This window comes from Rhinoderma darwinii, chromosome 1 (assembly GCF_050947455.1).
Source record: "Rhinoderma darwinii isolate aRhiDar2 chromosome 1, aRhiDar2.hap1, whole genome shotgun sequence".
In the NCBI taxonomy this organism is placed as follows: domain Eukaryota; kingdom Metazoa; phylum Chordata; class Amphibia; order Anura; family Rhinodermatidae; genus Rhinoderma; species Rhinoderma darwinii.
In genome coordinates, this window is record NC_134687.1 from 479803307 (window position 1) to 479826863 (window position 23557).

Genomic DNA, 23557 nt, shown 5'->3' on the forward strand with positions numbered 1-23557 from the left:
CACCTAAACCACTAAATATAAATAAATATGCACTAAAGCTAAATCTACTTATAATAGGGAGGTTCTTAGTGCACATTTTGATCAAAAAGTGTTTGCCCACCTGCCACGACAAGGCGACCTCTGTAAGGTGGGAACCTACGCTGCACATACACCCAGAACTGGGACTAAGCCTACATATATACCTGGGGCTGGTAGGATCCAGCATTGAACTAATTAAAATCACCCAGGGCAGAATGGGAGGAGTGCAAGAACAAAAATGGAGGCAGTCACTAACCCCACATATATGGATCACATAAACAACAAACATTTGAACAGCACATTCCAACTAAATGATATAAAATGTGTATGCAGGTGCAGGACACCTGTGACTGCAAATATACAGCAGAAAAAGAATGGCGACAGCACACTGCGACACTAATGCCACCTAAACCACTAAATATAAATAAACACATATATATATATATATATATATATATATATATATATACACATACACACACACACACATACATACACTATATGTATATATATACACACACACACACATACATACGCTATATATATATATATATATATATATATATATATATATAAATATATATAAAAATATATATAGTAGGTAGAAAAAAGCAGCACTTCAGAGAATTCAAGTATCGCGGTGCTATGCGTCCTTGACCGTCATCCACACGGTCCTGAATTGGATACACACACGAGGAAATAGACGCAGCGCTCCAGGAGTAGTTGCAAAGATAGTGGTTTATTCACCCATGTACAGAAATAGCTACGTTTCAGTCCTCTCAGCAGGACCTTTGTCAAGCAATAGTGATATGTGTCAATCAGGGTTTTATACCCTCCACATCTGGACATGACCAATGCAGAGATGTCAGCATTGAGGGGGTTAATACAGAATCAGGACCTCACCATCAAGTCGGCTGATAAGGGTGGTGCGGTCGTGATTATGGATACCCCAAAATACATTAAGGAAGCTCTTAGGCAACTAAATGATGGGGCAACGTACACATTATTGACACATGATCCCAAGTGGGATATAGCAAACAAAATAGATTCACTCTTGGAAGATAGGTTTAGCAAAGGGTTAATAGATACAAAATTAAAAAAATGTTTGATTATACAATCTCCAGTTACTCCAATACTATATTTGTTGCCTAAAATTCACAAATCACTGACTGACCCCCCTGGCCGACCGATTGTGTCGGGTAGAGATTCGATTTGTAGTAATATCTCCATATTTCTGGACAAGGTACTTAGACAGTTTGCTATAGGGGCAAGATCTTATATTCAGGATACATGTGATTTTTTTACACATAAGGAGAGGTCACTCCTTTATTTTTGAAGCTTTGCACCAGCCTAGTCAGGCATTTGTTCACAGTGCTGCTCCAATCCTCTGCTTTTTTATATATATATATATATATATATATATATATATATATATATATACACACACACACACACACACACACACACACACATACACACACTATATATACATGCATACATGCACACTATATATACATACACACTATATATACATACACACATACACACTATATATACATACACACTATATATACATACACACATATGAGTTATATATACACACACACACACACACACACACACACACTACATATACGTACGTACGCTATATATACATACACACATACACTATATATACATACACACACACACACATACACTATATATACATACACACAGACACTAAATATACACATACATACATACACAATATATACATACACTATACACATACATAAACACAAACACACACACACTGTATATACATACAAACACACACATGTACACATTAGAGACAAACGAATATGCACATTATACACATATAAAGTACACATTGTAAACACATGCACTTACCTTTTATGTAGATAATTGTGAAGGGCGTGCAGCAGCTTTGATGGCCTGACACAGTGCCGCAGACAGTCTCCCCTCCCCCTCCCTCACGTCCCGACTAGTAACTGCAGCAGCAGGAGGAGAGATGTGTACAGCAGAGAAGGGGGCTGGAGGGGGAGCTTCTAAAGCAGCACAGGGAGAGATCGCAGCAGAGACCACAGCTGCTAATAGCTGTGAGTCGGGCAGAAGCTCACCTCGCCTCATGACAGGTGCGGCCCTGGCACCGGGGCCCCCTCCGGTGCTAGCGACGCCACCGGGCATGAGGGGGGTACATGCGGTTCGGGCAGCCATGCGCCCCCTGGGAGCCTTGGGCCCCGGGCGGCCGCCCGAATCGCCCTAATGATGATCCGCCACTGACGCTCGGCCAAGCTGAGTGTATATGGGGAACAGGAAAAGGAAAGAAAAATCCAGCGCTGTGTTGATTTTAAAAAGGAAATATATTCCCAATTTTATTGCAGAAACAATTAAAAAACACACGGAGACGCAGTCTCAAAGTGTATGTGGTAGCGGGCTGTGTATGGGGAAGTCGGGACGAATAGCTGTTGCCTGTACAAGTATTTGGCCATCAGCTTTCTCAGGCTGCTTTGTTACAAATAATTAATTTATGCATTATTCTGTTATTTAAAGCAGTCATATTATAATCAAAGAAATATTGGATTGTTCTTTTTTTATGTTAATAGATAGATTTATAGCATTATCTTAGCCAGAGACATACAGTAATTTGATTAATACTTTACAATGTTCTTTGACCAGAAAGCCAGAGAAAGAGGTGCAGTAATAATAAAGGAGCCCTGGATTGAAGAAGATAAAAATGGAAGAGTGAAATTTGCAGTAATTCAAACGGTATTAATATTTACATTTCTTTTCATTTAATATGTTTAATTTAATAATTTCATTTCTTATTATCTAGCAATCCTATCCTGGCACACAAACTATATGCCATCCTATGCAAATGTGAGACTTTATTACTTGCAGTTTCAGACTATTATAAATGGCTAATATTATGGCTAATATTATGTTGCATCCCCTCGTGCCTCCAAAACAGCTTTCACCTATGAAAGCATGGACTCCACAAGACCTCTAAAGGATTCCTGTGGTATCTGGCACCACGACGTTGGCAACAGATCCTTTAAGTACTGTAAGTTACTGTCACGTTGGGTACGTGGACCCACTGGGCCGTACCGCCTTGACGGTATGGCAGCTGGCCAACAGGACACAGGACAAAGTCTATAGTTCAATAGGTGTACATGTGGTAACTTTCAGACAGTAGCTGAACAGTCTCAGACGGGACTTTGGCAGCAGGCAGGCACCAGGCTTGGTGTATCGGAGCAGGCATGGACTCTTAAGGAACCATTTGCATAGATTAACATAGGTAACGACAACAAAGCTCAGCCAAGGCAGAAAGGGGCAGAGCCCTTCTTATAGTCCAGGATCATGGGCTAATTAATTAACAGATTGAGGTGCGTGCGCTGGCCCTTTAAGACCGGGCACCAGCGTGCGCGCGCACCCTACGGGACACAGCAGAGCGAAGCGGAAGTGAGCACTGGCGTCTCCTGAGGAGATGCAGGCCAGCGCTCACAGGACCATGGCTGCGGCCGTCAGGGGGTGAGTAAACCTGACGGTCCGCGGCTATGGATGTTACAATATACCCCCTCTTACACCCCCTCCTCGGGCCAGAGTGGGAGAGAAACTTCTTCAGGAGGGTAGGAGCATTGAGGTTCTCCTATGGCTCCAAGGACCTCTCTTCAGTACCAAACCCCTTCCAATCCACCAAATAAAAAGTTCTTCCTCCTGCTCTCTTGGCGTCTAAGATCTCCTTAACCTTGAAGGTATCTGAAGAACCGCTGGAAGCCACTGCAGGGCTAGGAATCTTGGTATAGCGGTTCAGGACTACCGGCTTCAGGAGGGAGACATGGAAGGAGTTCGGGATCTTGAGGGTAGGAGGCAGCCGAAGCTTGTAGGAGACAGGGTTGATCTGTTGCAAGATCTCGAAGGGTCCGAGGAACCTGGGAGCAAACTTGTATGATGGCACTCTCAGTAGGATATTCCTGGAGGACAGCCAGACCTTGGTGCCTGGGAGAAATTGAGGAGGTTCTCTTCTCCTTGTGTCTGCCTTCCATTTCATGCCGTCGACCGCCAGCAGAATGGAGGATCGAGTCTGCTGCCAGATCTGCAGGAAGTCCCTAAAAGCAGAATCAGCTGCTGGTACCTCGGACATAACGGAGACCAGGAGAGGAATTCGTGGGTGTTGGCCATAGACAATGAAGAACGGTGTGGTTCTTGTGGACTCGCTAGTATGATTATTGTACGAGAAGTCGACCCACGGAAGAAGCTGCACCCAGTCATCATGCTGCTTGGATTTGAAGTGGCGTAGGTAGTTCTCCATGATCTGATTGATCCTCTGAGGAAAAGTCCAATCTTACTGAAATGAATAGGGGTAGGGAGATGGACAGGTGAGCCCTAATTTACCCACAACTCAGTCCCTGCCTACTTGCACGGCCCATCCTAAGTGACGACGTACAACTGGGCGATGGTCCCTACGCTCAGTAAGTGCAAGACAGACAACACAAGACAAGGGCACACAGAAGCAAAGGGGGGGGTAGGGCCAGTTACCCACGGAGAAACCGTGAGCAACAGGCAGTGGTGAACCAGCCGAATCAAACCAGGGGAGTACGTAGAAGCAAAATTAGAGCAGGGGAATAGTCAGGCAAGTCAGGGTCAATAAGTAACAGCGGTCAATCGGGTGAATAGCAGGAATCGCAGTGCCAGGAAACCAGACAATCACAGGCAAGGAGCATGCTGCAAGTGAGGGTATAAATAGACCAAGGGCGGGAGCTAGAACCATCAGGCCAGGCTGTGATAGGTTCTCCCTCTCCTCAGCCTGCAAGCCTGAGTGGTAACAGATCGCGTCACTCTAGCAGACCTTGCAGCTGATGAGGGCTGATTAACCCCGGGCGTCGACACAGAACCTGTGTCTGGCAAACCCTTTACACTTACATTGAGGAGTTTACAGAGGGCTCTCCAGAACCTAGAGATGAACTGCACCTCCCGAACAGACACAATATGCTGCGGTAAGCCGTCTCGGCGGAAGATGTGTTGGATGAAGTGGTTGGCCAGTCGAGGAGCAAAAGGAAGGCCGGTCAGCGGAACGAAGTGGGCCATCTTCGAAAATCAGTCAACCACCACCCAGACAGTACTGCATCCCGCGGAGGGGGGCAGACCCATAACAAAGTCCATTGCTATATGCTGCCAGGGAGAAACAGGCACAGGCAGCGGTTGGAGCAAGCCAGCAGGTTTGGAGTGAGTGACCTTGTTAGCTGCACACACCGAGCAGGAAGAAACAAAGTCCATGATGTCTTTGGGCAGCGTGGGCCACCAGAAATGACGGGCAATCAGGTTTCGAGTCTTACAGGTACCCGCGTGACATGCCAGTCTAGAGCAGTGTCACAAGCGCAGGATTCTCCCTCTGTCAGCCAGGCGCACAAAGGTACTCCCCGGAGGAATGTCCCTAACTTGCAGGGGGTTAACAGAGACAATACAAGATGGATTAATAATATTTTGTGGAGATTCCATGGTGTCCTCTGTCTCGAATGACCTGGACAAGGCATCGGCCCTCACATTCTTGTCGGCCGGGCGATAATGGAGCTCAAACTGGAACCTAGCAAAGAACAGCGACCACCTGGCCTGACGAGGGTTCAGCCGTTGGGCCGTTTGCAGATAGGTGAGATTCTTGTGGTCCGTGAAAATCAGGATGGGATGAACTGCGCCCTCTAGTAGAGGTCTCCACTCCTCCAGGGCCAATTTGATGGCCAGTAACTCCCGATCCCCAATCGAGTAGTTGTGTTCCGTGGAAGAGAAGAGTCTAGAGTAATAGGCACATATCTTTGCCTTGCCCTTGGGACCTCTTTGGAACAGTAGTGCACCAGCACTGACAGAGGAGGCGTCCACCTTCAACGAAAACTGTCTAGATACATCAGGATGATGGAGGGTAGAGGCTGACGTGAAGGCATTTTTTAGGCTATTAAATGCTGTTTCCGCCTCTGGAGTCCACACCTTGGCGTTCATGCCCTTTTTGGTGAGAGTAGAGATGAGAGATGTCAGTGAAGAGAAGTCTGGGATGAACTGTCGGTAAAAATTGGCGAATCCCAGAAACCGCTGTATGGACCTTAAGCTTTGAGGCCATTCCAATACGGCCTTCACTTTCTCCAGATCCATTTTAAGATTCTGGTCCGAGACTATGTAGCCTAAGAAGGGTAGAGAGCTCCTCTGAAACATGCACTTCTCCAATTTGGCATAAGGGGCGATTCTCCCTCAATCGCAGCAGAACTTGGCGGACATGTCTCATGATGAGTCAACGAATCTGGAGAGAAAATTAAGATATCATCAAGATAGACCACAACACAAACATAGAGGAGATCCTGGAAGATGTCATTGAGAAATTCTTGGAAGACTGCGGGGGCGTTACATAGGCCGAAGGGCATCACCAGATATTCATAGTGCCCGTCTCGGGTGTTGAATGCCGTCCTCCACTCGTCACCTCTGCGAATCCGAATTAGGCTGTAAGCCCCATGCAGATCTAGTTTGGAATTTTTTTAGCTCCACGTATGCGATCAAAAAGTTCAGAAATCAATGGCAGCGGATATCTATTCTTGACCGTGATCTGATTGAGACCCCGGTAGTCGATACAGGGTCGCAGAGAACCGTCCTCTCTTGACAAAGAAGAACCCGGCTCCTGCTGGGGAGGAGGACTTCCATATGAAAACTCTCTCCAGATTCTCCTTAATGTAGGCAGACATGGACTGAGTCTCTGGCAAGGAGAGAGGGTATACCCTACCACGGGGAAGAGAGGCATCAGGAATCGGCTTGATAGGACAGTTATTCGCCCGGTGTGGAGGCAGCTACTCCGCCTCTTTCTTGCTGAAGACATCCGAAAACATGGCATAATGAGAATCCCATCAAGGACTGAAGATGAGGAGGCGGGACCGGATGGATCTGCCCCAGCCAGCGGTCAAGGCACTTGGGACCCCACTGGAGAACATCTATGGAATTCCAGTCCAGAACTGGGGCATGTAGTCAGAGCCAGAGCAGGCCCAGTAGTACAGGATCGACGGCCTTGGGTAGAACAAGAAACTAGATGAGTTCGGTATGAAGAGCTCCTAACTAGAGCCTCAGCGGTTTGGTCACAGCGATAATCGGGTCTGGCAGAGGTCGTCCATTCACCAAGGCGACGATCAATGGCCTCTCCAGGGAGGTCGTAGGCAACTGGAGGAGAGCCTTGTGGATAAAACTGGCTGCCAACCCTGAGTCAAGGTAGGCAGAGACCCGGTGGTTCTTCTCGCCAGACATAATAGTCACGGGGATGTAGAGTCTCGAGGAAAAGTCTCTATCCAGCGCAGTGTCGCCTAGGGTTGTCTCCCCAACCAATGGCCTCCGAGGCCTCAATAAAGACAAAGTCTCAAAGTGTGTCTGCGTTGTTTCTCCTGTATGGATAATTTAAGCCGGTTTACTTGCATAGGCTCTTTAGGTGGGACATCTGGTGAGGGTGACGGAAGATGCTGGAAAGTGTGTGCCGGCCTCAGGAGCCTTCTCTTCCGACGAATCTCCTGGGTTCGTTCCCGGAGCCTCATATCAACCCAGGTGGCAAGCAAAATAAGAGCGTCCAGGGTGGATGGCAGATCACAAGCAGCCAATTCGTCCTTGATCTCGGACGACAGTCCCTGCCAGAATGTAGCCACTAGAGACTCATCGTTCCAGGACAGCTCTCCTGCCAGGGTGCAGAATTGAATGGCGTACTCGCCCACGCAGGTGTCCCCCTGGCGCAGGTTCAACAAGAAGGCCGCTGCCAACGACACTCGTCCGGGCTCCTCAAACACGGTACCAAATGTCCGGAGGAATCCCTGGAAGTCACGGGTCTCTGGTCCCTGTCGTTCCCAGATCGGATTCGCCCACGCTGGGGCCCTGCCAGTGAGGAGAGAAACAATAAAGGCAATCTTGGCGCCATCAGACGGAAACGCTCTGGCATGTAGTGAGAAGTTGATCTGGCACTGATTGAGAAACCCTCTGCAGGTACACGTGTCTCTGTTATAACGAGATGCTAGTGGTAGCGAGAATCGGGGATCAACACTGGTGCTGACAGGAGGTGTTGCAGGAGGAACAGTCGGAACAGGAGCTGAGGCGGCTGCATCTTGTGCGTCTAGCCGCTGTGCAATGGAATTCACTGCCAGTAGGAGTTGGTCTTGTCGTGAACGCAGATCTCGTAGGTCTGCCTGCATCGCTTGAGACAACGACATAGTCTTAGGGGGACCAGCGGGGTCCATGGCCTGAGCTTACTATCACGTTCGGTACGTGGACCCACTGGGCCGTACCGCCTTGATGGTATGGCAGCTGGCCAACAGGACACAGGACAAAGTCTATAGTTCAATAGGTGTACCTGTGGTAACTTTCAGACAGTAGATGGACAGGCTCAGATGGGACTTTGGCAGCAGGCAGGCACCAGGCTTGGTGTAGCGGAGCAGGCTTGGACTCAGCGCAGCACGACTCCAATACTATACGCCACTTGGACCAGGATAACACGGGATACAGGTTACAGGAAGCAGGAACGGGAACACTGGGAACTGGAAGACACTTAAAGAGGCTCTGTCACCGGATTCTCAAATCCCTATCTCCTATTGCATGTGATCGGCGCTGCAATGTAGATAAAAGCAATGTGTGTGTTTTTTAAAAACGTTCATTTTTGGCCAAGTTATGAGCTATTTTATATATATATATATATATATATATATATATATATATGCAAATGAGGTTTTAAATGGACAACTGGGCGTGTTTTTTTTTCGTATGTCCAACTGGGCGTGTATTGTGTTTTTAACTGGGCGTGTTTACTTGTTTCACTAACTGGGCATTGTGAATAGAAGTGTATGATGCGGATGAATCAGTGACCAATCAGCATCATGCACTCCTCTCCATTCATTTACACAGCACATAGTGTTCTTACTATAGAACGATGTGCAGCCACATACACAAGTGTCCTGATAATGAATACACATGACCTCCAGCCTGGACGTCATGTGTATTCAGAATCCTGACACTTCTGAATCTTTTCTGTGAGATTCCAGCAAGGGAAATTAAATCTCGTTTACCTTGTAATCTCGCGAGATTACGCGTGGCTTGCTGGAATCTCACAGAAAAGATTCAGAAGAGTCAGGATTCTGAATACACATGACGTCCAGGCTGAAGGTCATGTGTATTCATTATCAGGACACTTGTGTATGTGGCTGCACATCGTTCTATAGTAAGAACACTATGTGCTGTGTAAATGAATGGAGAGGAGTGCATGATGCTGATTGGTCACTGATTCGTCAGCATCATACACTTCTATTCACAACGCCCAGTTAGTGAAACAAGTAAACACAATACAAACACAATACATGCCCAGTTAAAAACACAATACACGCCCAGTTGGACATACGAAAAAAAAAACACGCCCAGTTGTCCATTTCAAAGCTCATTTGCATATATATATATATATATATATATATATATATATATATATATAAAATTGCTCATAACTTGGCCAAAAATGAAAGTTTTAAAAAACTTTACTGTTATCTACATTGCAGCGCCGATCACATGCAATAGGAGATAGGGATTTGAGAATCTGGTGACAGAGCCTCTTTAAGGGACCATTTGCATAGGCGAACATAGGTAACGACAACAAAGCTCAGGCAAGGCAGAAAGGGCCAGAGCCCTTCTTGTAGTCCAGGATCATGGGCTAATTAATTAACAGATTCAGGTGGGCGCGCTGGCCCTTTAAGACCGGGCACAAGCGTGCGCGCGCGCACCCTACGGGAAACACAGCAGAGCGAAGCGGAAGTGAGCGCTGGCGTCTCCTGAGGAGATGCGGGCCAGCGCCCACAGGACCATGGCTGCGGCCGTCAGGGGGTGAGTAAACCGGACGGTCCGCGTCCATGGATGTTACAGTTACGAGGTGAGGCCTCCATGGATCAGACTTGTTTTTCCAGTACATCCCACAAATGCTTGATTGGATTTAGATCTGGGCAATTTGGGGTCATTTTGTTGCAGTATGACAGGGTGCATTACCTGCTGAAAGAGGCCACTGCCATTAGGGAATACTGTTGTCATGAAGGGTTGTACTTGGTCTACAACAGTGTTTAGGTAGGTGTTACGTGTCAAAGTAAAATCCACTTAAATGCCGGGACCCAAGGTTTTCCATTAGAACACTTCCCAGTTCATCACAATGCCTCCGTTGGCTTGACTTCTTCCCATAGTGCATCCTATTGCCATCACTTTCCCAGGTAAGCGATGCATCTGCCGGTCCACATGATGTAAATAAAATCAAGATTCATCGCCACACAAGGACACCTTATTTGTCTACTGCTCCATTGTTCAGTTCTGATGCTTATGTGCTTTCGGTGGTGGCTAGGTGGGCACGCTGACTAGTCAGAGGCTACGCAGCCTCATATATAGCACTCTGCGATACATTGTGTGTTCTGACCCCTTCCTATCATAGCCAGCAGTAACTTTTTCGGCTATTTGTACTACAGTAGCTCTTCTATGGGATCAAACCAGACGAGCTTGCTTTCGCTCCCGCCCTCATCAATGAGCCTCGGGTGCCTATGACCCTGTTGCCAGTTCACTGGTTGTCCTTCCTTAGACCACTTTTGGTAGGTGCTAACCACTGAATACCCAGTACACCCCACAAAACCTGCCATTTTAGAGATGCTCTAATGCAGGCTTTGTCTAGCCATCACAATATGACTCTTGCCACAGTCGCTCAGATCCTTACACTTGCCCATTATTACTGCTTCCAACATATCAAACTTCAAGAACTAACCTCACTTCCTGCCTAATATATCCCACCCCAGCCAGGTGCCACTGTAACAAGATAATACATGTAATTCACTTCACCTGTCAGTGGATTTACCAGTGGCGTAACTACCGCCGTAGCAGCTGCTACGGGGCCCGCGGCATGAGGGGGCCCGTGTCGCCCGCCGGCACGGGCCCCCACCATGGCCGGAGGCTCCGCTAGCAGCCGCTATGGCTGCTACAGCGCGACGCCACTGAACACTACGGCAGAGCAGGAAGGTATCTCCCCGCTCTGCCATTAAACAATAGACATGTATCCCCTATCCACAGGATAGGGGATACATGTGTGATCGCTAGCATTGATAGGGAGAACAGGGGACTGAAAGTCCCCTGAAGTTCTACATCACAAACCTCGGACTTCCGGGGTCTGTGTCGGCAGCTCTGTAGAAATGAATGGAGCGCCGGTCGCACTTGTGCGCATGCGTGACCAGCGCTCCTTTCATTTTTAGTGAGCTGCGCAGACGCCGGAAGACGCCTTTCAGTCCCCCGTTCTCCTTATCGAGAGGGGACGCTGTATGGCGTTCCCTACAGGGGGGGGGCTGTATGGCGTTCCCTACAGGGGGGGCTGTATGGCTTTCCCTGCAGGGGGGGGCTGTATGGCGTTCCCTGCAGGGGTGGGCTGTATGGCATTCCCTGCAGGGGTGGGCTGTATGGCGTTCCCTGCAGGGGTGGGCTGTATGGCGTTCCCTGCAGGGGTGGGCAGTATGGCGTTCCCTGCAGGGGTGGGCAGTATGGCGTTCCCTGCAGGGGTGGGCTGTATGGCGTTCCCTGCAGGGGTGGGCTGTATGGCGTTCCTTGCAGGGGTGGGCTGTATGGCGTTCCCTGCAGGGGTGGGCTGTATGGCGTTCCCTGCAGGGGTGGGCTGTATGGCGTTCCCTGCAGGGGTGGGCTGTATGGCGTTCCCTACAGGGGGGCTGTATGGCGTTCTCTACAAGGGGGGCTGTATGTGCAGCTGAGTGCATAATGTAATGGGCAGGGCTGCACAAACCCTGGCGCACTTAACATTTTTTTCCTATCCTCCACCGTTATTTAGATATCGGTGCCGTTATATTTGGCGCCCGATATTTAAATAACCCCCTGAACTGTCAATGTGGCGTGTAATGGCAAGGGGGAGTGTAACATCGCTGTGACACTGTCCAATCAGCTATGGACAGTGCCACAGCAAGAGCTGGAGAGAATGTGATCTCACTCACTCTTCAGCTCTCGGCAGACAAGTACAAGACTGTGTGATCTCGCGAGACTGTGAGCTCTTGCAGTGGCACTGTCCGTAGCTGATTGGACAGTGTCACAGCGATGTTACACGCCCCCTTGCCATTACACACCCCATTGACAGTTCAGGGGGTTATTTAAACATCAGGCGCCAAATATAATGGCACCGATATCTAAATAACGGAGGAGGGTAGGAAAAAATTAAACATTAAAGTGCCCCAGGGTTTGTGCAGCCCTGCCTATTACATGCTGCAGTGGAGATATTCAGATAGCACTAGTTTTTCTCAGATGCTCAGAATAGGGTCCCAACCCAGTTGAAGGAATGGAAAGAATTGTATTCGGCACACTTATAGAAAGGTAAAGTGAATTTTATTTTGTTTTTTTAAAAAAAATTTATCGTGATGCCAGTGGCTATGTGTGCAACGTTTCGGTCGTTAGACCTTCATCGGGCACTGAGCCGTACTGGGGACTGTTTTCACGAAGCTGGCGCTCTGTAAATAATGGCGGCTTGCCATAAAAAACACAATGTCTGAATGGCCCCATTGAATTGCATAGGTCTGTGTGACATCCGTTGTTTTGAAGTGCGTAACACTTACGTGAAATACGCTTGTGTGAATAAGGCCTTAGGTAGGAGGCCATTGATTAACCAGTTAGTGGAGACCACTATGCCTTTTTCCCGCTTGGTCACTAACAGGACTAGCCTGGACCGCCACCTTTTCATGGCTGGCTTGTCGAAGGAGCGAGTGCTCGGCTGTCTGACGACAGCTGGGCTCCTGCTCTAGCGGTCGGGATCGGAGTTCCCTTCGACCCCGGCCGTTTAACCTCTTAGATGCTGTGGTCAATAGCCACAGTGCCATCTACATGCTTTCAGAGGAAGGGGGCTTCCCCTGTCACCCATCGGCGGTTCGAGGACCGCTGATGTTTTGCCATGGCAGCCGGAGGCCTAATAAAGAACCCCAAGTCTGCTATGGCTATATGCCTATCAAGCCATGGCCTAAGATTGCTTGTCAGTTTTACTCTGGCTGGCAATAATGCTTTGGTATACCAAAGCATTACATAATCGATCGGAAGTTCGCATAGTGAAGTTCTCCAGTTCGATTAACAAAATTAATTTCAAATAAATATTAAAAAGGTGAACAGCAAAAACAACCCACAAAATATTTTTCCCATAAATAGTGGTGGTCTTTTGTAAATGTGTAAAAAAAAAATAAAAAATTAACACATATGGTATTGCCACCATCGTAATGACCCAAACAATAAAGTTAACATGTTATTATAACTGCAAGGTGAAGGCATAAAAAACGTAAAAAACCAACAGCAGAATTAAGATTTTTTTTTAATTCCCCCCCCCCAAAAAATACACATTTGGTATCGCTGTAATCGTACTAACTCACAGAATAAGGCCCCATGCACACGACTGTAAAAACGCCCGTAATCACGGGCCGTAATTACGGCCCGTAATTACGGGCCCATAGACTTCTATTGGCCATGGGTACCTCCCCGTATGCTTACGGGAAGGTGCCCGTGCCGTTGAAAAATCTAGAACATGTCCTATTTCAGACCGTAATTACGGCAACGTCAGTGTATAGTTCCTGTCCAGGGTGCTGAAAGAGTTAAACGATCGGCAGTAACTCTTTCAGCACCAGGGACAGTGACTGCCGATCACAATATAGATAAAGCTGTAAAAAAAAAAAAAAAAGACGTTCATACCTACCCAGAACTCCCTGCTTCTTCCTCCAGTCCGGCCTCCTGGGATGACGTTACAGCCCATATGACCGCTGCAGCCAATCACAGGCCAATCACTGGCTGCAGCGGTCACATGGACTGCGCGTCATCCAGGGAGGTCGGACTGGATGTCAAGATAGGGACGCGTCACCAAGGCAACGGCCGGGTAAGTATGAATTTCTTTTACTTTTATTACGGAAAGGGCTGTCCCTTCTCTCTATCCTGCACTGATAGGGAGAAGGGCTGCCGATTACTGCAGTGTAATTTTGCAGAGAAAACGTGCCCGTAAATACTGGTGCAATACGGGTCGAATACGTGTGACCAAGGACCCGTATTTACGCCAGTATTTACGGGTGGACAAAAATACGGTCGTGTGCATGGGGCCTAAAAGTAACATTTTATTTACACCGCATGTGAATGGCATAAATTTAAAACGGATAGTGAAATAGCTTCTTTTTTTTTTTACCCCCACAAAAAAAAGTTATATGTACCCCAAAATTGTGACATTGAAAAATACAACTCATCTCTCAAAAAACAAGTCTACAAAATACAACTATGTTGACGGCGAAATAAAAAGATGTATAGCTATCCAATTGCTACGATGGGAAAACTTAAAAAATAGCTTGGTCATTAAAGCCTAGAATAGGCTGGTCACTAAGGGGTTGATAACTTGAATTACATCCCTGTGTAATCCCCATGTTACATTTAATAATCGTATTGAGGTGTCGCCTGAATAGTTATCGTAAATCCAACAGAAGCAATGGTCTTTCCTAAAATGACATGTTCTCTCTCTGCATCCAGTATGGAGATACAACGCATACACTGGTGGAGAAGCTGGATTACAATGGCGTCTTCCTACCTGGGTTTCAGCCACCGTTATTTAAGGATCCGCTGCTCCCAAAGTTGTAAGTTGTTACCTTTCCAGTAAGATTTATGGAATACAGGTAATCAAGTGAGATTATTTGTGGGTTATATACAAAGCAGCAAACGTATACCCATAAAGTGATCATGCTGTTGCGTATGACCAGGGGACAGTAAGTGTATACAGAAATTACTTATGAATTATCACTTGCTTGTAAAGCATTACATTTCTCAATCACATGGTTGTATATTATTTTGTGCACTTGAGAATTATCAAGAGATTGTTCCTAAAGTCTTCTAAAGCAATAGCAATCTATGTGGATACATTTTTTAAGTTATTTTTAGCAGACCTATGACTACTTTAAAAAGTTCAGCTGATATTTTTGTATTTCGTTGACATCACAGGCCTATCTGCAAACTAAATTTCATTGACCATGTGGTGGCAAATCAACCGGATAATGAAATGGTCTCAATTGCGGACTGGTAAATATATCTGACAATACGCTTATCATGAATTCACATTGTTTTTATTGGTTGTACAAACTCTTTACTCTCTTAATTTAAGTCTTCTAAATTTCACCTACCCCCAAAAACATATGGACCACTTTCTTCACTCACAGTTCCTTAACATCCCTGTAGGTACCAGAAAACGCTCTTATTTCACCGCTTTTGGTCTGTAGATGACAAACAACTTCACACAGAGTTCAGTGCACTCCGTTCTATTGTAGTCGCCAACTATGACGAGACCATCAAGATGCCCATAAATGAACCAGCTGATGGACATAGGAAATCTCAGATCCAGGTACAAAGTCCAAGTTTCTGAACATATTGAAAACTATACAATGACATATGCAGGTTTCCAGTGAGAATACAGCATTAATGGTACTCAAATAAATGGTTGGAGATATACAATCTGTGCTCTGTATAATAAACGGGGAGAGGAGGGGGAGGCAATGCAGGGGCTGAATTGCGGCTGCAGTCAGTCTTGGGAGAACTTAAATCAGAAGAATTTTTAATGCAAATAAATTAGAAAGTAAAATTTATTTTTATTATCATAGCCATATGCCGAATATTAAAATAGTATTAAAGCCTAACCCTTTTAAATATGGAGAAATATTGTTTAAAGCCTCCATAATTTTTTATAGGAATATGTTGAATATTACGGTGGCCCTGGAGTTCAGCACATTGCGCTAAACTCTTCAGATATCATATGTGCGGTAAGCGTCAGATATCTCATATTCACAAACATTCAGTTTGGTTACAAAAATAAGGCTGTTTCATAAAAATAAAAAAATATTTCTTGTAGATCACCAACCTAAAAGAAAGGGGCATGGAATTTATGTCTGTTCCACCCGCTTATTATAAGACTCTGAGGGAAAATTTGCAAACTGCAAAAATACAAGTAAAAGAAAACCTTGACAAGCTGGAGGTTGGTAAACATTTGATTTTGATGAAATGCACAGCATACTTATTTTTATTAACATACATTTTCTGTTTTTAGGAACTGAAGATCCTGGTGGATTATGATGAAAAAGGCTATTTGCTGCAGATTTTTACTAAACCAGTCCAAGACAGGCCAACCTTGTTTCTGGAAGTCATTCAACGCCATAATCATCAGGTAGGTATGGATGGAAGTTCAATAAAATTAAGTATAGAAATAGGGCCGACATACATCTAATGTGTATGTCCAGCTTAAGACCAGTTTCTACTCTAGGGTAATCGTGCAGCTATGTATTACATGGTCACCCATTGGCAGGGGAAACGCTTGGCTGTCCGTAACTTCTTTCATCCAGCCCTAGATGCTAATGAAAGGGGTTGTCCAGTTGGGAAACACATTCTACCATGTGTATAGAAAATACAGTCACAGCATTCCATATCTTTTGTGCCTCTTTCACTATCTTAGAGACCATACCTCCCAACTTTCAAGAATTGTGAAAAGGGACAACACCTGCATAAAGTCTTGAGGCATATATATATATATTTTTTAAATTTAAGCCACACCTCTAACCCAACCCCTGCTCATACATACCCAATTCAGCCCACATAGTATAATGCCCCCAGAGTGCTTCCCCACAATATAATGCCCCCATAGGGCCCCCCACAGTATCATGCCCCCATAATGCCTCCCCACACAGTATCATGGCCCCCATAGTGCCCACACACAATATAATATCCCTATAATGCCTTCTCACACAGTATCATGACCCCCATAATGCCCACACAAAATACCCCCATAGTGCCCCCACACACAGTATCATGCCCCCATAATGCCTTCCCATACAGTATAATGGACCCCATAATGCCCACACACAATATAATACCCCTATAGTGCCCCCACACAGTAGAATGCCCCCATAATGCCTTCCCACACATTATCATGGCTCCCATAATGCCCACACAATACCCCCATAGTGCCCCCACACACAGTATCATGCCCCCATACAATATAATAGCCCCATAGTGCTCTTACACACAGTAGAATGCCTTCCCACACAGTATCATACCCTCAGTGTGCCCCCACACAGTATAATGTCCCCCTAGTGTCCCTACACACAGTATAATGCCCTATAGTGCTACCAACACAGTGTAGTGCCCCCCACATAGTATAATGCCCCATAGTGGCCACGCACAGTATAATGCCTCCCCACACACAGTATAATGACACCATTGTGGCACAGAGTAGGACATCCCCACTCACAGCTCGAGTTGGCAGGAAACTACCCGGATTTAGGGACGGTCTTGCTAGACACAGGACAGTTGGGAGGTATGCAGGGACAAATACCCACACCCCCACACACACTATAACCTATACTCCTATCCTTAGAGTACATGGAGCAAATCCATCAGGGCCGGACTGGCGCACTGCATGTGCAATTAACACCAGAGTTTACAATGAGATTAAAAGTAGACATGGAGTGTCGGCTCTCAGAATAATTTTCTCTGTTGGTTCCAAGAAACTTGGTCAGACATAGAAATCCACGCAAACACGGGAAAAACATGCATACTGATGCATCTGATAAATGTATATGCTGATATTCTATTGATAACACTCAAGTATGATTACAATGCATAAATGTTACTTTCTGTTTATAGTACAGGGTGTGCCATTTATATGGATACACCTAAATAAAATGGGAATGGTTGGTGATATTAACTTCCTGTTTGTGGCACATTAGTATATGGGAGGGGGGAAACTTTTCAAGCTGGGTGTTGACCATGGCGGACATTTTGAAGTCGGCCATTTTGTATCCAACTTTAGTTTTTTCAATGGGAAGAGGGTCACATCAAACTTCTCGAGAATTTCACAAGAAAAACAATGGTGTGCTTGGTTTTAACGTTACTTTATTCTTTCATGAGTTATTTACAAGTTTCTGACCACTTATAAAATGTGTTCAAAGTGCTGCCCATTATGTTGGATTGTCAATGCAACCCTCTTCTCCCACTCTTCACACACTGATAGCAACACCGCAGAAGAAATGCTAGCACAGGCTTCCAGTATCCGTAGTTTCAGTTGCTTCACATCTCGTATCTTCACAGCATAGACAATTGCCTTCAGATGACCCCAAAGATAAGTCTAAGGGGGTCAGATCTGGAGGCATTTCTTCTGCGGTGTTGCTATCAGTGTGTGAAGAGTGGGAGAAGAGGGTTGCATTGACAATCCAACACAATGGGCAGCACTTTGAACACATTTTATAAGTGGTAAGAAACTTGTAAATAACTCATGAAAGAATAAAGTAACGTTAAAACCAAGCACACCATTGTTTTTCTTGTGAAATTCTCGAGAAGTTTGGTGTGTCACATGACCCTCTTCCCATTGAAAAAACTAAAGTTGGATACAAAATGGCCGACTTCAAAATGGTCAACACCCAGCTTGAAAAGTTTCCCCCCTCCCATATACTAATGTGCCACAAACAGGAAGTTAATATCACCAACCATTCCCATTTTATTTAGGTGTATCCATATAAATGGCCCACCCTGTACAATCATAACAGGTATGATGTTTTTAGAAGCAAAAATAGCGCTGCAGACTACGCTGTTTTTGCCATCAAAAACACCAGAACTCAGATGGAATGCAACCCAGCCAAAGTGTGAGCAGAGCTTCATGACGATATAATAATGTACAGTTTATAACAATTGATTTATATTTTAGGGATTTGGTGCTGGAAATTTCAAGTCACTGTTTGAAGCTATTGAACAAGATCAGGCAGCACGAGGAAACCTCACTGTCCTAACTCCAAATGGGAAAATGGAAAATCTTTAGGTTTACGCAGATTAGACACGTGCATGGCTTCACAAAATCCTGATGCTAATAGATTATGGAAAAAAAAAAACAACCTTTATTAAACTTTGTGTGACATCAGTTTTACAGCATTTTAAAGTGTAGCTAAACGTTCAACAGACTTCTGACATGTCATAGTGACATGTCAGAAGTTGATTGTTGGGGGTCTGAGCACCGAGACCCCCACCAATCGCTAAAACGCTCGTTAGCACTCAGCCGCTTCGTTTCTGTTCGGCTTTTTCCGGAAATCCGATGTATTGGAGTATGGACTCATAGACTTTCTATTGAGTCCGTCATCCGATACATTGATTTCCGGAAAAAGCCGAACAGACACGAAGCGGATGAGCGCTCACACGAGCACTTCAGCTGCTTCGTTTTAGCGATTGGTGGGGGTCTCGGTGTTCGGACCCCCACCTATCAAAACTTCTGACATGTCACTATGAAATGTCAGAAGTTTGTTGAACGTTTAGCTACACTTTAAATTTTGCAGTGGCCGATCCAGACTGTTATTTACACACAATCTATTGAACAACTGACCTTACTAAGAATTTGTATCGGCATTGCATGCCATAGATATCATATTGTAAATGTTTCCCTATATGTAAACTATAAGGATGTCGTTACTAATCAGTTTTGTGGCGGTGAAAAACCTACTGCTTTTATACAGGTATAAGAATAATTAATTGGGCGTAATTGGAGCCGTTATTCATTGACTCCAATGAATAGCAGCGCCAATTACGTCCGTAATGGACGCGGCGTTCAAGCGCCTGCACATGCCGTTACGGCTGAAATTACGGGGATGTTTCCTCCTGAAAACATCCCCGTAATTTCAGCCACTACGGACGCTGTCGTGTGAACATACCCTAAAAGACTCTCTACCAAAACAATATACATTCGCATGTGCTTTCACTTGTTAGAGCAGCGTTTTGTGCTTAGAGATGCCGACTGGAAGTTGGAACCACAGTCAGCCAATTTGGATTTGATGGAGTGGAGTGTTCTGGTCATCTGTGTTGGCAACCTCCTATTTTTGTTTCTTTTAGAGAACTTCGTTAAAAATCTTGATAATTAATGATAAAGATAAGAGATATGAATCTATAGCTCAGAATACCATCATGAACACGCCAGCAACATTTTCTGTGAAATGTTGAAAATTCACATTATAATAACCGGCACAAGCTCCTCCAGCTTTGAAATACGACAGACACATCACTTTTTTGTATTACGGACACTAGATAACAGGTCCGTATTTTAACAGACTATGTGTGAGTTTATGGACAGGTGGCAGCCTGGCTGAGCATCCAGTTACCAACCTGCAAAAAAACAAACAGGCATCACTGCTCTGAACAAATGGCTCGATATACGGCTTAATGGAACATCCAAGACTCTGTTCACATTACAACTTTTCTCCACATTATAGAAACGTTTCCAGTAACGACTCCCTTTATTTAAATTGGATTTTCTGATGTAAGGTTTATTTGGCATTCTGAGTAGCCTGCTACACTATTCTACCTGGTAAAATAAACAGAAACCTGATGTTCTGTTATTTTTACCATCAGTCAACGAAGCATTGTACTTTAGGGCAGAGCGGCGATCAGTAACTGGAGATTCGTCTAAGGCTATGTTCACACGGAGTATTTTGGGGGAGGAATATCTGCCTCAAAGCTCCAAACGGAATTTTGAGGCAGATATTCCTCCCCCAAAATACTCCGTGTGAATAGCAATTATCGCGCCGTTTTTCGCCCGCGGCCATTGAGCGCCGCGGGCATAAAACACGCTTTCTCCTGCCTCCCATTGAAGTCAATGGGAGGTCGGACGCGGAAGCGCCCGAAGATAGGGCATGTCGCTTCTTTTTCCCGCGAGGCAGTTTTACTGCTCGCGGGAAAAAGACGCCGACGCCTCCCATTGAAATCAATGGGAGGCGTTCTCGGGCCGTTTCTGCCGAGTTTTGCGACGCGGTTTCCGCGTCAAAAAACTCGGCAAAAGACCCCGTGTGAACATAGCCTAAGCTGAAAAGGACATCTAAAATAGTCTCAAACACAACTCTCACCTGGAGAGTGGGGCACAAGGAACCCCACGCTAATGCTGCTTACTCCTGCTACATCGCTGGGGCACTTATGTTAGGGGCAAACGTTTCACCTTAACAAAAGAGACTAAGCAATGGGTACTGAAAGCATGGGCGGCGCGTTTAAAGGACAGTGTGCAGAGGGGGGCTTGGATAAAGGTTGGTGGTAGTGGATTAGGTAAACAACTTACATGCCCCGGCATCTTCGAGCATCTTAGTCCTTCCTGTGAGCTCGTGGACCTATGTAGAGGAAGGGGCAGGGCTCAAGGAAGGGGAACTCAGATTTCCACACTGCAGTGGGTCCTCTTAGGCTTCCCCACCTGTGGCCCACTGTCTCTGAGCTCGGGAAGCTATAGCTTGATGCAGGGGCGTAACTAGGAAAGACTGGGCCCCATAGCAAACTTTTGACTGGGGCCCCCCCTCCCCTGGGTGTCACACAACCCCCCCCCTTGTAGATAGTGCCTTTTTTACAAACCCCCCCTTTTGATAACGCCATACAGCCCCCTTTGTAGATATCTACAGAGGGGGCTGTATGGCGTTATCTACAGAGGGGGCTGTATGGCGTTGTCTACAGAGGGGGCTGTATGGCGTTGTCTACAGAGGGGGCTGTATGGCGTTGTCTACAGAGGGGGCTGTATGGCGTTGTCTACAGAGGGGGCTGTATGGCGTTGTCTACAGAGGGGGCTGTATGGCGTTGTCTACAGAGGGGGCTGTATGGCGTTGTCTACAGAGGGGGCTGTATGGCGTTGTCTACAGAGGGGGCTGTATGGCGTTGTCTACAGAGGGGGCTGTATGGCGTTGTCTACAGAGGGGGCTGTATGGCGTTGTCTACGAGGGAGCTGTATGGCGTTATCTACGGGGGGGCTGTATGGCGTTATCTACGGGGGGACTGTATGGCGTTCCCTACAGGGGGGACTGTATGGCGTTCCCTACAGGGGGGGACTGTATGGCGTTCCCTACAGGGGGGGGGACTGTATGGCGCTATCTACAGGGGGGCTGTATGGCGCTATCTACAGGGTGCTGTATGGCGTTATCTAGAGGGGGGCTGTATGGCGTTATCTACATGGGGACAGTATGGAGTTATCTAGAGGGGGTACTGTATGGCGTTATCTACGGGGGGGGCTGTATGGCGTTCCCTACAGAGGGGGCTATCTGGCGTTATCTACAGGGGGGTCTGTAGGGAACGCCATACAGCGTCCCCCCCTGTAGGGAACGCCATACAGCGTCGTCCCCCCTGTAGGGAACGCCATACAGCGTCGTCCCCCCTGTAGGGAACGCCATACAGCGTCGTCCCCCCTGTAGGGAACGCCATACAGCGTCTTCCCCCCTGCAGGGAACGCCATACAGCGTCCTCCCCCCTGCAGGGAACGCCATACAGCGTCGTCCCCCCTGCAGGGAACGCCATACAGCGTCGTCCCCCCTGTAGGGAACGCCATACAGCGTCGTCCCCCCTGTAGGGAACGCCATACAGCGTCGTCCCCCCTGTAGGGAACGCCATACAGCGTCGTCGTCCCTGTAGGGAAGGCCATACAGCGTCACCCCCCCTGTAGGGAACGCCATACAGCGTCACCCCCCCTGTAGGGAACGCCATACAGCCTCGTCGTCCCCGTAGGGAACGCCATACAACGTCCACCCCCCTGTAGGGAACGCCATACAGCGTCGTCCCCCCTGTAGGGAACGCCATACAGCGTCGTCCCCCCTGTAGGGAACGCCATACAGCGTCGTCCCCCCTGTAGGGAACGCCATACAGCGTCCACCCCCCCTGTAGGGAACGCCATACAGCGTCACCCCCCCTGTAGGGAACGCCATACAGCGTCACCCCCCCTGTAGGGAACGCCATACAGCGTCACCCCCCCTGTAGGGAACGCCATACAGCGTCACCCCCCCTGTAGGGAACGCCATACAGCGTTCCCCCCCCCCTGTAGGGAACGCCATACAGCATCCCCCCCCCAAAAAAAATGCGACCTACAGTGTGTCCTAATAAAAGACATGTATCCCCTATCCACAGGATAGGGGATACATGTGTGATCGCTTGCAGCGATAGGGAGAACGGGGGACTGAAAGTCCCCCTGAAGTTCTCCATGACTAACCTCTGACTTCCGGCGTCTGTGTCGGCAGCTCACTAAAAATGAAAGGAGCGCTGGTCATAGCGGCTGCTAGCGGAGCCTGCGGTCACGGCGGGCGACACGGGCCCCCTCATGCTGCGGGCCCCGTAGCAGCCGCTACTGCTGCTACGGCGGTAGTTACGCCACTGGCTTGATGGTACAAGGGTTACTATCAGTCATCACTTCTCATGGGCGCTCCAACCGTCCCCCTGCTCTCTAGCTGTAAGTACTAAAAAGCTGCTAGTAGCCAATAGTAAGGCAGTTACTAACCACCCTGCTGCATGTATTTTTTTTTTATCATACTGAGCAATAAAAAACATTAACTAATCCCATAAAATAACTACAAAAATTTAGAGTAGTAAATACAAATACTTGCTCAGCATGACAGACAAATATATAAATGCATACAGTGAAGGAAATAAGTATTTGATCCCTTGCTGATTTTGTTAGTTTGCCCACTGTCAAAGACATGAACAGTCTAGA

At 46.7% G+C, this 23557-nt stretch overlaps 1 protein-coding gene across 1 annotated transcript in view; it reads left to right on the plus strand.

Moving 5' to 3' along the window:
- HPD (4-hydroxyphenylpyruvate dioxygenase) overlaps positions 1-19178 on the plus strand; it is a 40732-nt gene extending 21554 nt beyond the window's left edge. Inside the window, exons 9-16 of the mRNA XM_075828904.1 lie at positions 2701-2790; positions 14569-14672; positions 15034-15111; positions 15268-15430; positions 15774-15845; positions 15935-16057; positions 16130-16246; positions 18779-19178. Coding sequence (XP_075685019.1) covers positions 2701-2790; positions 14569-14672; positions 15034-15111; positions 15268-15430; positions 15774-15845; positions 15935-16057; positions 16130-16246; positions 18779-18889 — 858 coding nt within the window. The 3' untranslated portion in view covers positions 18890-19178. The remainder of the gene's footprint in view (positions 1-2700; positions 2791-14568; positions 14673-15033; positions 15112-15267; positions 15431-15773; positions 15846-15934; positions 16058-16129; positions 16247-18778) is intronic.
- The last annotated feature ends 4379 nt before the right edge of the window (positions 19179-23557 follow it).